We start from the raw sequence: 13,302 nt of genomic DNA on the forward strand, positions 1-13,302 counted from the left end.
GGAAGTACGTTAATGCAGATGGTGCCCATTTACTCTTCTGTCTTCTCCTGCTAGCATTTAGCTGGGCATAGTGGGATGGCCTTCATGCCTTAGATAGCCCTACCAGAAATAATAATATTCCCGATGTGCTTCACCCATCCCACCCAGTTTATTTTAATTTTGTTTCCATAATACCAACTCTATTATTTTATAAAATAATAGAGTTGGTATTACAACCACTGTATTATAATACAGTGGTTTAATATGTTAATAAATAAAATAATGCATGAAATTTTAATCACTTGGCAATTACAGTCGACTGTAAATGTTTATAAAATAGAAAATATGAACTTTTTCAAACGTTCTCTCGAATCTCATCAGATACCTTTTCCTGGTGCAAGTTTTTAATAATGGCTAAAACTTCTTCCAATAGACTATTGCACTTCTAGAAATAAGTTGGATCATGTACAAAATCTTATGGGTATGGTGTCATCTCTAATGAAACTAAATAATAGTGGTGGAGAAAAATTTGTATACTGACAGAGCATCATGAGAGTAATGAATGAGAAACTAAAGTGATTATAATTGGGATTAGAAATTAGGTAAATCGATGTCATAATTATAAGAGAATACTTTGTTGAGTTCATTTAGATGAAGTTTCCTCAAGGATGTTGCAAGTTAAATTTCGATGAACAAAAATTCAAGAAGAGATGTACAAGTCCTATTTTGAAGTCGAGAAATGAATGTGTGCGTGATAACTAATTTGCTTTTTTTAGAATTGAATTTCAGTTATATCCCAGGAATTACATTGTCACATCCGAAAACTATTTATTATAACTTTTAAAAAAGCTTATACATTAATATGAGTATTTGTTAAAAGCAATTATGTTATTAAAATATTCTCACAACTTTAAAAAAATGCATTTTATTAAATTTCAGAAAGTGAAACACCCCAGTAAAAATTGCTTAGCAATTACAATTTGTAATTTACATTTCACACGTAAATTTTCTGCAAAGCAGATAAATACAATTCTCATTTCACACTAAATTAAGAAAAAATGGAACATATGAAATTATAGTTAAAATTAAAATAAATAAGGAAAACAATAAAACTAATTAACTGAAATTTTATCCATTCAAAGTCACTGAAAAAGCCCACTTTGATATTTATGATGAAAATGAAGCACGTACATTGAAGTTGCGCATTGTCGTATACTAGCTGCTGCTGTTTCCCAGACTGTCATTATTTTCTTGTTCTTTCGTACTCTGACGGTTTTAAAACATATGAACTTCAAAGGACGAGGGCAGTATGGCTACACATCAAAAGGTTTTGTGGAAATTTTCATGGTTTATAAATATTAGCATTACAAAATTCACCAGGTGTCAGAGAAAAACAAAAAACAAAAATTACCCAGAATGATCTCAAATATTTTTCATTTTCCTAGTGCCTTGTACAAAAAATATATATATATAAGTTCTTCAAACACTTCTTTGAAACAGCTTTTTGTTCTATTTTCATCTTCAAGTGCGAAGCGAAGCCATCGATTTAATTTAAACATGCGAGGATCGACCAAATACCTTAAAAAATAAATAAATCACAGGTAGTCATTTAGGAAAGCAGTGTATCCATTCCTTCAAGAGAATTTTATTTCTAAATTAGCAGCAAAAATTAAACAAAAAAAAAATATTGAGCCTTGAAATGATTGGAAAATCCCTGCTTGGTGTCAGCAGGTTGCCGATGCCGCAACTTTCTTCAACATATAGCACTATACAATATCAACATTAATTCAATTTTTGTGTGATATTAAAACCCATTCGTTCACACTGTTTTTATAAATTTACGATGAATTTTCCTTCAGTCCATGTAATGATATTTTTAAAACTCAACTATCACTTAGAAAACCTTTGCTACTCACTTGGATTAATTATTTTCAAAAAAAAATAAATCTATTTACAACAAATACTTTTAAGTTGTGCTTAAAAGGGCGACTTAGATAAATGCAATTATATAATTGTACATATCAAGACATGATCACATACCACTCATAAGCTGTGTTGAATTCTTCAGTGGGTCACCAGAAGTTCCTCTCGCAGAAATGTTTCCCCCCTCGTTGTACAAGTGAAAGAATTCTCATCAGTATGTATTCTTAGATGTCTTTTCAGACTTGAACTGTCAGAAAATCTCTTCTAAATTTCAGATGAAAAAAGTCTCTCTGGTGTTAAAACTTTCGTGTCATTTCAAATGAGACGAGACGAGTCGAGAAATTTTTTGTGTGAGTTTTTGCACGTAAAGGAGTAATCTCTGCTGTGACTTTTAATGTGATCTTTAAGATAGTCTTATTCAGAAAATTGTTTCCCATATTTTACATGAAATAAAATTTTCTTTAGTCACATGGTAGCATTTTTGGTGTTATTTAAGGGACTGTATAGGCAAAAACGTAGAGCTACACACAGTACAAGTGAAAGATTTCTCACCAGTATTAACTCGTAGTTCTTTTCAGACTCTTGTTACATATTTCGACCAATGGAAACGGTTTCTCTCTGGTAAGAACTTTTTCGCATCTTTTCAGGTTAAACGAGTTGAGGAATTTTTTGAGAAAAATTTTGCATGCAAAGGAGCAATCTGTCAAGTGTATTTTTATGTTAACCTTATTCAAAAATTGTTTGCAACATATTTTACAGACAAAGCTTTTCATCAATCGGATGGTATCATTTTTGGTGCTTTTAAGGATTCTATAGCAGAAAACTTAGAGCTACACATAGGAGAAGTAAAAGAATTATCACTGGTATGCATCCTTAGATGACTTTTCAGAATCAAACTGTTTGAAAACTTTTTGTTGCAAATTTTGCAAAGAAAAGGTTTCTCACCACTGTGAACTCTTAGATGGCATTTCAGATTCGAACTGTTTGAAAACTTCTTGTTGCAAATTTCACAAAGAAAAGGTTTCTCACCAGTGTGCACTTTTAGATGACTTTTTAGACACCAACTGTCTGAAAAATTCTTGTTGCAAATTTTGCAGGAAAAGGGTTTCTCACCAGTATGCACTCTTAGATGACTTTTCAGATTAGAACTGTTTGAAAATTTCTTATTGCAAATTTCACATAGAAACGGTTTCTCACCAGTATGCAATCTTAGATGTCTTTTCAGATCTGAACTGCGTAAAAACCTCTTGTTGCAAATTTTACAAAGAAAATATTCCTCATGTGTATGCACAATTAGATGAGTTTTCAGACTGGAACTCTGTGAAAACATCTTATTGCAAATTTCGCATGAAAAGGGTTTCTCACCAGTATGCACTCTTAGATGACTTTTCAGATTCGAACTGCGTGAAAACATCTTGTTGCAAATTTTGCATGAAAAGGGTTTCTCACTAGTATGCACTCTTAGATGACTTTTCAGACTAGAACTGATGGAAAACGTCTTCTTGCAAATTTCACATAGAAACGGTTTCTCACCAGTATGCTCTCTTAGATGAATTTTCAGACTCGAACTGCGTGAAAACACCTTGTTGCAAATTTCGCAAGAAAAGGGTTTCTCACCAGTATGCACTCTTACGTGACTTTTCAGATCGCAACTCTGTGAAAATTTCTTGTTGCAAATTTCGCATGAAAAGGGTTTCTCACCAGTATGCACTCTTAGGTGACTTTTCAGACTGGAACTGATGGAAAATGTCTTCTTGCAAATTTCACATAGAAAAGGTTTCTCACCAGTATGCTCTCTTAGATGAATTTTCAGACTCGAACTGCGTGAAAACACCTTGTTGCAAATTTCGCATGAAAAGGGTTTCTCACCAGTATGCAATCTTAGATGTCTTTTCAGATCCGAACTGCGTAAAAACCTCTTGTTGCAAATTTTACAAAGGAAATATTCCTCATGTGTATGCACAATTAGATGAGTTTTCAGACTGGAACTCTGTGAAAACATCTTATTGCAAATTTCGCATGAAAAGGGTTTCTCACCAGTATGCACTCTTAGATGACTTTTCAGACTCGAACTGCGTGAAAACATCTTGTTGCAAATTTCGCATGAAAAGGGTTTTTCACCAGTATGCACTCTTACGTGACTTTTCAGATCGCAACTCTGTGAAAACTTTTTGTTGCAAATTTCGCATGAAAAGGGTTTCTCACCAGTATGCACTCTTAGGTGACTTTTCAGATCGCAACTCTGTGAAAACTTCTTGTTGCAAATTTCACAGAGAAAAGGTTTCTCACCAGTATGCACTCTTAGATGACTTTTCAGACTGGAACTGATGGAAAAGGCCTTCTTGCAAATTTCGCATGGAAAAGGTTTTTCACCAGTATGCACTCTTAGATGACTTTTCAGATGGGAACTGATGGAAAAGGTCTTCTTGCAAATTTCGCATAGAAAAGGTTTCTCACCAGTATGCAATCTTAGATGTCTTTTCAGATCCGAACTGCGTAAAAACCTCTTGTTGCAAATTTCGCATAGAAAAGGTTTCTCACCAGTATGCAATTTTAGATGTCTTTTCAGATCCGAACTGCGTAAAAACTTGTTGTTGCAAATTTTACAAAGAAAATGTTCCTCGTGTGTATGCACAATTAGATGTCTTTTCAGACTGGAACTCTGTGAAAACATCTTGTTGCAAATTTCGCATGAAAAGGGTTGCTCACCAGTATGCACTCTTAGATGACTTTTCAGACTTGAAGACTGTGAAAACATCTTGTTGCAAATTTCGCATGAAAAGGGTTTCTCACCAGTATGCACCCTTAGATGACTTTTCAGACTGGAACTGTCTGAAAACTTCTTGCTGCACATTTCGCATAGAAAAGTTTTCTCACCAGTATGCACTCTTAGATGTCTTTTCACATAGAAAATCTTTGTAAACTTCTTGTTACAAATTTCACATGGAAAAGGTTTCTTACCAGTATGCACTGTTAGATGACTTTTCAGACTCGAACTGTCTGAAAACACCTTGTTGCAAATTTCGCATAGAAAAGGTTTAACACCAGTATGTACTTTTAGAGAATTTTTCAGACTCATGTTGTAAATTTAATTTGGAAACGGTTTCTGTGATGTGAACTCTTTCGTGACTTGTCATGTGAGACAATATGTAGAATTTCTTCTAACAGGTTTCAATTGTAAAGGAAAAATCATCTTTAGTTTGCTACTTAATGTGGTTTTTATGATTGAGAATGTTTGCCACGTGTTTTGCAAGAAAAAACTTTTCTTCACTGAGTGCATGAAGATCTTGGTGCCTTTTATGGGACCATAGCGATGAAAACGTAGAGGTAGACATAATAGGTAAAAGGTTTTTCTTCAATGTGAGATGATTCTTAAAGCTTTGTCTACAGCCATATGATTTCCTGCAAATTTCATACACAAACATCTTCTCTTTCCTGTGAACCCTTCTGATGTGAAATAAAAGCTTTACTTCATCACAAAAGGCTGTCACATATTTCACAGGTGAAAGGTTTTTCTTGCAAGGGCACAGAAACTATTTCGTATTTTAGTTTCTGAGTGGGAGCAAATGTCTTGTGGCATATTTGGGATTGAAAAGACCTCTCATTCATGTGAAAAACATAATGTGTTTAAAGAAATGACATTGAGGAAAATGTTTTGCACATTGATTTGTGGTCGGCTGTGTTCTTCATGCCAGGTAATTTAATCGTCAAAGTTTATAGTGTTCACAATTTCTCAAATGTACCTCAAAAGAACTAAAATAGAAACCTTTTCTACATTAGGAAAAACGAACACGTTTCAGAGTATTAGCCAGTTTTATGTCTTTGAAGAGAGGACTGTAAGCGATGTTTTCTTGAATTTTTCGGAGATGAAACGGTGTTCTGATACATGAAGCACAAAATTTGTATCCTCAAATAATATCAGGTGGAAAACTGTCTGTCGTATTTCACATATCAACAGATTTCATTGCAGTTCACTGTAGCCTTGTGCCTCTTCAGGTGTGTAAATGAGGAAAAGGTCTTCCTGTAATTTTCATATGAAATAGCTTCCCGACTGAGTGGGTTTTCAGATGCTCTCAAAGATTTACTGAATCAAAGAAATTCTTCAGACATGTCGTACAGAGGAATATTTTCCTGTCTTCTTCCACGTGCATTTTCTGGTGCCCTTTTAGGCTGTCGAGGATGAGTTTTTCCCACATTTTTAGGATGACCGCTTACCTCTGGAGTCTATTATTGTTCGATTGCTGAACTTTGATGTTTTAAGTTGATCTGATCACTTAAAGGATTTGTGGAATACTTTGCACATATTTTTTTTTTATCTGACTGATTATTGTGCGTTTTCGTATGTTGGTTCATACTCTGATATACAAACTGCATCTTGGATGACGCACAAACGAAATACTTTTCCCGATTTTCTTCTCAGTTAAGATATTTCAACAGAAAATGCGACTGAGCTGTTTTTGTAGATTTACTCATTGTTTTTTGAATTTGAGTTGTCAATTCCATTCTCATTTGATGCTTTTCCATTACACCACTAGAAGAACAACCTCTTAATAAATATTTGATTTTTATTTCGCAAATCCAGCATGAAATGTTTACTACAACTTAATAGTCTTCATACAATGTGGCTTATCAGCTTAGTTTTAATGCATTAGTAGGCAAAATGTCTCATGGCACTAACCCTATTCACAATCTGTAAAGAGAAATTATGTAATTAATGTTAAATTCAACTTTTTAACTAATATTTAATCGAAATTAATGCATGAGTTTTACTCCAGAAATTTAATATTTTTAATGAATAGTCAAAACAAAAGTAACGGCAAAATTTTCAATGGAAAATAAGATTATTATCGCTTTTAAAATGATGATTGTGTTAACAAACCTGATTTTGTTTGCCACACGCACACAATCACAAAATAATAAGCTAATCAGAGAGCCATGGCGCCGTATTATATTCTTTAGTTGAACGTGTCCTCAGGAATAACTGAGGATGAAGTTAGATATGAAGGTATTTCTTGCACACATGGAAACTGAAATAACGGTTAAAGTTTAAAAATGGTTTTTCAATTGGAGAGCGAATTTCTTAAAATTACCATTTTATTCAGTTGGTTGTGTCAATTATTATTAGATGAGCAATTGTGATTTACAGCTGTAGGTAGCATGAACAGCCATTCTTCTGTTGATATTATTCTGTTAGTTCTTAGGATTTCCTTCTCTACATCATTCTAAGCGATAATCCCTGTGGAAATGCAGAGATTCCTCTGCCAGATCACACTATTTCTGGCATTCCTCTTCCGACTAAAGTAAACACTTCCCCTAAAAAGGTGTATTTTGGCTGCCTTCTTCTTTTTTCAGGTTTATCGCCTTCCAACACGTCTATAACACCTTCATTGTCTCATGTGACACAAAATGACTGTCTTCAATATTAGACTGTTTTATTTCTTGAAAAATTTATTCGTTTGTTTTCTTTCTATATGTCTTTACTAATCTTGCTTGTATTAAATGATTTTTTCTTTAATACTTATTTGCCATAGTAATTCTTTGTATTTTCAGTGTACATCTTCCAACATCTTGGATAATTCCTCTAAGATATGAGTGATGTTATTTTCTCATTATTTTTCCTGTAATCACAATTATTTTATATTCCTTTTTGACACTGTTACCATTATTTTATATAGTTAATGATCAGATGAAACCTCATCCACTTTCTTTAACGACTATTTTAAATCCCGTTGATTCTCACATAATCCAGCTAAAATTTTCCTAGAAATTGAATAATCACTAGCACTAATCTATCAAGCAGAAATCTGGGAAGATGAAATCCTGCAGATGCAATACAACAATTCTTACAATTTCAGCAGGTGTTTCATCTGTTGCACATCAGTGTTACATAGGAAATTCATTGATCTTTCTTTAAATTCCTTAATGCGGTTCTCTGGCCCATGATTTCTTGTTCGGTAAATTCACTATTCATGTTTTCTTCATGGTATAAGTCTTCAAGATATTCATTCTTTCTCTCTTTCACCAATAACTTTCCTCCTTTTTTTTTTTTTTTCGGGACGAACTGGAGGAATGAGCAGCAATTATTCAATATTCCTTATTAGCACTTTTTCACATTTTATTTATATTTTTTATCCAATTGTCCTATGCTGTTTTCTTGAAGCTTTCTTTAATTTTGCTTCGTCATCTTCGATAGTGTTCCTTGCTTTTCACAATTTTCTTTTACTTTGCCCTTTTCTCGTTCTTCTATTAACTGAAGTAACTTATTTGTAGTAATAAAAGGGATTTACAGTGGTTTGTAAATCTTAACTTTTTGTGTTGATCTTTTATTTATTTCTATAGGTTTTGAATAACCTGCAAGAGAAAACTAAATAAAATATATTACTTCATTACATTTCGTTCAATATGTCAAAATCTTCGTTCAGGGGAAGACAGAAAATCTGGTAAAAACATTTAAATTCTCAATACAATATTGATTCATACAGCATGCATATAGTATATCATCTGTGGGTCACAGCTATCCAGTAGAAGGAAACAGTATTAGAGTTCAGAGGAGTAGGAATAGATATATAATTAATTAAGAAATATTAATAATTTTTTTTAGAAATTAATAATAAAATCATTTATTAGACATAATTACATGAAACATTAAAAATTACAACCAATAAACAGAAATCACTTCTCACAACTTACAAAGAGGCATACAGTCTTTCCAATTAAGATCAGAATGGTGGCACAGAGCTTCACTTGATTAAAAAAAATACAATCAAATTTCAGGGTGTTTAAGCATCAAAGTTGTATAACTGAGATGAGACCTCCACATAGCCTTTAAAGGAATGCGGAAAAACCGACCAGGGCTTCTGACCTAATGTCCAATCCTCACCTTCTCGTGGTGCACCTTGTTGCCTGTTGGGTACTACTATACTGAACGAACAAGGATGGGCTAGCAATTTAGGATTTAGCCGCCCAAATTGTATTCTTATTGCTAAAATCAAAATAAAAAATTCTGGTACATGACAAAATTTCATGCCAGCTGGGGTGTTGCCTGGTTAAACAAGGTCCCCGTTGTTTTCTCCAGGGAACCAGGACAAACAGCAAAAAGTCAGCTACTGGAACAAATCTGAAAACACACCCCAACTCAACATCACCAGAGTTAAAGATCAGTACTATCAACATAAGAAGCCTGAATGGGAAAGAAATGGAGCTAGCTGACGAATTAGATAAGTACCAGATCGACATAATAGAGGTGACTGAAACATAAAAAAAAAAAAAAAAAACTGGAGAGATCTTTCTGAGCAATAAATACAAAGTGTTATATTCAGGCAATGACAAGCTACTGGAACAAATCTGAAAACACACCCCAACTCAACATCACCAGAGTTAAAGATCAGTACTATCAACATAAGAAGCCTGAATGGCAAAGAAAAAAATGAGCTAGCTGAGGAATTAGATAAGTACCAGATCGACATAATAGGGGTGACTGAAACAAAAAAAAAAAAAAAGAAAGAAAAACTGGTGAGATCTTTCTGAACAATAAATACAAAATGTTATATTCAGGCAAGGACAATCAATGAAATGATTGTCAGACATACCAAAATATTTTGGTAAAATTTGGAGAAAAGAGCAAAGCCAATAATAATGGCAAATATCTGAAGGATTTCTGCTCAGGACATGGACGTTTATTAACAACACCCTGTTCAACATAAAAATGTGCACAAATTCACATGGACAGAAGAGGCAAGGAATAAGAAAAGTCTCATTGACTATGTTATTGTTGATAGTGATGTTTTCTCCCTGGTGTAGGCCACCAGGGAGAAAACATCACTATCAACATCACTTTAGTCTTGAGCAGGATAAAATTGAATTTCATATTGAAAAGAATAACAGGCAAGAAAGTTCAAAAGCAAATAAAAGTTGAGGGCTCTCAGATGTGAACTGTAGACATAAAATACACAAAGATCATTGAAGAAAAATGAAGGAGTTTGATAACAGGAATCAACCTTGGAGATTCAGTGTCAAGCCTTGTGAGAAAGCCCTGATTGATTCAGATAGAGAGGCATGTGGTGAAGTTGTCTGCAAGAATAGAAAAATTAGAACTCATTGGTGGACACAGGAAGTTAAACAGGCAGTGAAGGAAAAGAAGAAAGCACTGCAAAAGTTCTTGGCAAATAAGCCACCTTGTGCTCTTAGGGAATACAGAGAAAAATGCAAGAATGCTAAACAATGTGTAAAACTAGCTAAACAAAAGTCATGGGAGGACTTTGGCAAGAATATAGAAAATAAACATCAAGAAGGTGACAAAATATTCTAGAGGTTGTTGAAGAAGCTTAGGAATGGAGGAAAGAGTGCTGTAAAAGGAGTTAGAGATGACAAAAGTGACATGAAAACAGGAGTGAAAGATATACTTCAAGTATGGAGTAATTACTCTGAAAAACTGCTAAATGAAACAAGCAGTGATGACAGCACAGTGGTAAAAAACACTGACCAGGCATGCAGTTCATGAATACATATCCATACTTGAAGTAGAAAAAGCCATCAAAGGCTTGAAATGTGGAAAGGCAGCAGGAGTAGATAATATTCGACCAGAAATGCTGAAGTATGGTAGTTAAGGTCTTACAGTGGCTGCACTCCCTAGTTCAGAAAGCCTGGACAGAGGGACAAATTCCCGATGATTAGAGTAGAGCTCTCTTAGTACCCATATGTCAAAAAGGTAAAAAGTGAAATAAAACTGAATGTGAGAATTACAGAGGTATTCCCCTACTGAGTGTTCCTGGCAAAATCTATGCAAGTATACTTGAGAAACGGTTGTGAAGAATTGTGGAAGAAAAGCTGGATTCAGGGCAAATAGAGGGTGTCAGAATCAGATCTTCATTTTATGACAAATAGTCGAGAAAGCATGGGAATATAACAAAGATCTGTATTTAAGTTTTGTCAATTTGGAAAAGGCATATGACCAGGTGCCAAGAGAGAAGTTATTCAATACGCTACAGTTATATGGCATGAATGAGGCATTATATCAAGCAATACTTAGTCTTTATTTGAGTTGTAAGTGAGCAGTTGGAATTGAAGGAAGTACAGAATGATGGTTTAATGTTAATTCTGGTGTGGGACAAGGATGTACATTATCCCCTCTGTTATTCATTATCTATATGGATCACATTATGAAGGAAAGTGTTATTAAACATGATAATCAAAATTGGAGATATTAATGTCAGCTCTTTGCTTTATGCGGATGATGTTATACTTCTAAATAAATCCACTACAAATCTGAAAGATTCCCTGACTAAATTGAATAACTGTTGTAATAGATATGGTATAAAGGTCAGCAATAAAAAGGCAAAGATAATGAAAATGTCAACTGTGTTGTGAATGGAGAACCTGTGGAACAAGTAAAACATTTCAGTTACTTAGGCACGATTTTTAGTTAAGATGGTAAATTAAATATAGAAATAGACAACAGAATCAGCAAAGCTGGTATGGGGGGAAGTCACTTGAACAAATTCATATGGAATAAAAGAGAAATTAGTCGGAACACAAAATTAGCTGTATACAAGACAGTGTTCAAACCAGTTTTAACTTATGGATCCGAGAGCTGGGTCAGAAGTAAAACACTTGACCAAAAACTAGAGACTGGAGATATGAGTCCTGAGAAAGATTACAGGCATGAACAGATGGCATCAATGGCAATATCATATTAAAAACGAGGATATTAGGAAAGAACTTGACATTGTCAGCATCCAGGAATGCATTAGCAGAGCTAATCTCAGGTGATATGGTCACTTAAACAGAATGGGCGAAGAAAGATTAGCAAAACAAGTGTTCTCTGCCCGGTTTGCAGCAAAACGACCCAGAGGAAGACCAAGATATAGGTGGAGGGATATGGTACAAAGGGCCTTAGACAATAGAAATATAAGATCTGATAATGTTGGAGTCTTTACAAGCAACAGACTGATTTGGAGGAAAATTGTAGATAGGAAGTTAGTAATGATGTAATTTTTTTCATGTAGTACTATCATATCCTGTACACCCCTTGAGGGTACGTGGCAGGAATTTCACGATGATTACAATCAAATTTCATCCTACTGTAGTGTAGCATCTTTTTACAGTTCAAGTGACCCCTATATCTATCGTCGATTGCATGAGAAGGCCTGAACCTTCAAAATCCAAACATCTTATATAAGCATGATTGTCTTCGATTCTAATAGTATCAAAATGGCCAAAGCAGCAAATATGACAAGAACAGGACGTTTCATAAATCCAGGCAAAGATAAAGGTGATAAAATATGTTTGATAGGTTGTACTGAAAATACAACTTCCTGGCTAGTTGTTTGAAGGTGGTGCACAAATTATATCTGTGAAAGTTCCTTGCTGTTTATTTAGATGTTCCTTCAAGGAAGGGAATGAGGAGCCTTTTAACATTACATTGTAATCTGGAAAGGGGATGATAACTATCAAATAATTTCTCTATCAACGACTCACTGTATCTATTAAGTAATAGTGTTTTCTCCTAGTGGATAGATGCTATCGACCCACGTGATATTATAAGAATGCTGCATGACACATACTTGTATTCAGAATTTAAATGCTACGAGCGTTTCTGTCTTCTCCCTGAATGAAAAAAAAAAATGTAGATAGAAATATTCAGCATGTATGTCTCTATTAAACAGTTTGCAAGTTAATTTTATTTATTTCCTTGTTGATGTCTTGTCCACTATTATTTGCACGCAATCTCTTCTTTAAATTTTTTTTATTTTATATGTGGGTTGCAGTATTTCAATATTCTATTTCATTCTATGCTTATTCAATGTATTTTCTTGATATTTTGCAATAACGAATGTTTAGTCATTTCAGCTAATGGCTGACTATAGTATGATTTGAGTTGGTTTTTATATCAATTGTTAGCTAGTATGTAATTAATCTGTTTTCATGGAACATCTCTTGGCGATTTTCATGTATAGTGTCTTCATTTCAGTATTTCAAAAAGCATATTGCAAACTATAAGGTCATATTATTTATAAAAATGTAGAAGTCGTTCTCCTCTTCCAAATCCTTTTATTTCACATTCAGTGTCCTCTCCAGCTACTGCATTAATGCCATAACAACAAACAATCGCATTACATTCTGTGAATTGGTCAAGAATTCTGAGATTCGAAATTCTAATGTTGAATCCACACATGAATCATTGCACTATGACAGAAAAGTATATCTGTAAAAAGAGTTTCGTTAGAAACCTTTATATATTATGGGCAATGAAATGCTTTTGGGCGAATCGTAGTTTATGTTTCCTAGATTACAAAAATTTAATAAGTGGTGAAAATGTGAAAAGAACAAAGGACTATAGACAAAAGATATATAAAGCACGATGGGATTCAACTGAAGACTGCAAACTTTTACCATCTAAAG

At 34.0% G+C, this 13,302-nt stretch overlaps 1 protein-coding gene and 1 long non-coding RNA gene across 2 annotated transcripts in view; both read right to left on the bottom strand.

Annotated features, from left to right (window-relative positions):
• Positions 1 to 888: 888 nt before the first annotated feature.
• On the bottom strand, positions 889 to 6,588 carry LOC150093505 (uncharacterized). The gene has a single exon (XM_090413345.1). It carries the CDS (start codon positions 4,979 to 4,981, stop codon positions 2,675 to 2,677), a length of 2,307 nt encoding a protein of 768 aa, XP_090269471.1. The 5' UTR covers positions 4,982 to 6,588; the 3' UTR covers positions 889 to 2,674.
• The window catches only part of LOC150093506 (uncharacterized), a 39,660-nt gene continuing 27,246 nt past the window's right edge, over positions 889 to 13,302 (bottom strand). The window contains exon 3 of the long non-coding RNA XR_016550401.1: positions 889 to 1,557. This is a non-coding gene — a long non-coding RNA (uncharacterized LOC150093506). The remainder of the gene's footprint in view (positions 1,558 to 13,302) is intronic.

The sequence above is a fragment of the Typopeltis vanoorti genome, chromosome 24 (assembly GCF_054136105.1).
Source record: "Typopeltis vanoorti isolate ZY-2024b chromosome 24, IOZ_Tvanoo_1.0, whole genome shotgun sequence".
Classification (NCBI taxonomy): Eukaryota; Metazoa; Arthropoda; class Arachnida; order Uropygi; family Thelyphonidae; genus Typopeltis; species Typopeltis vanoorti.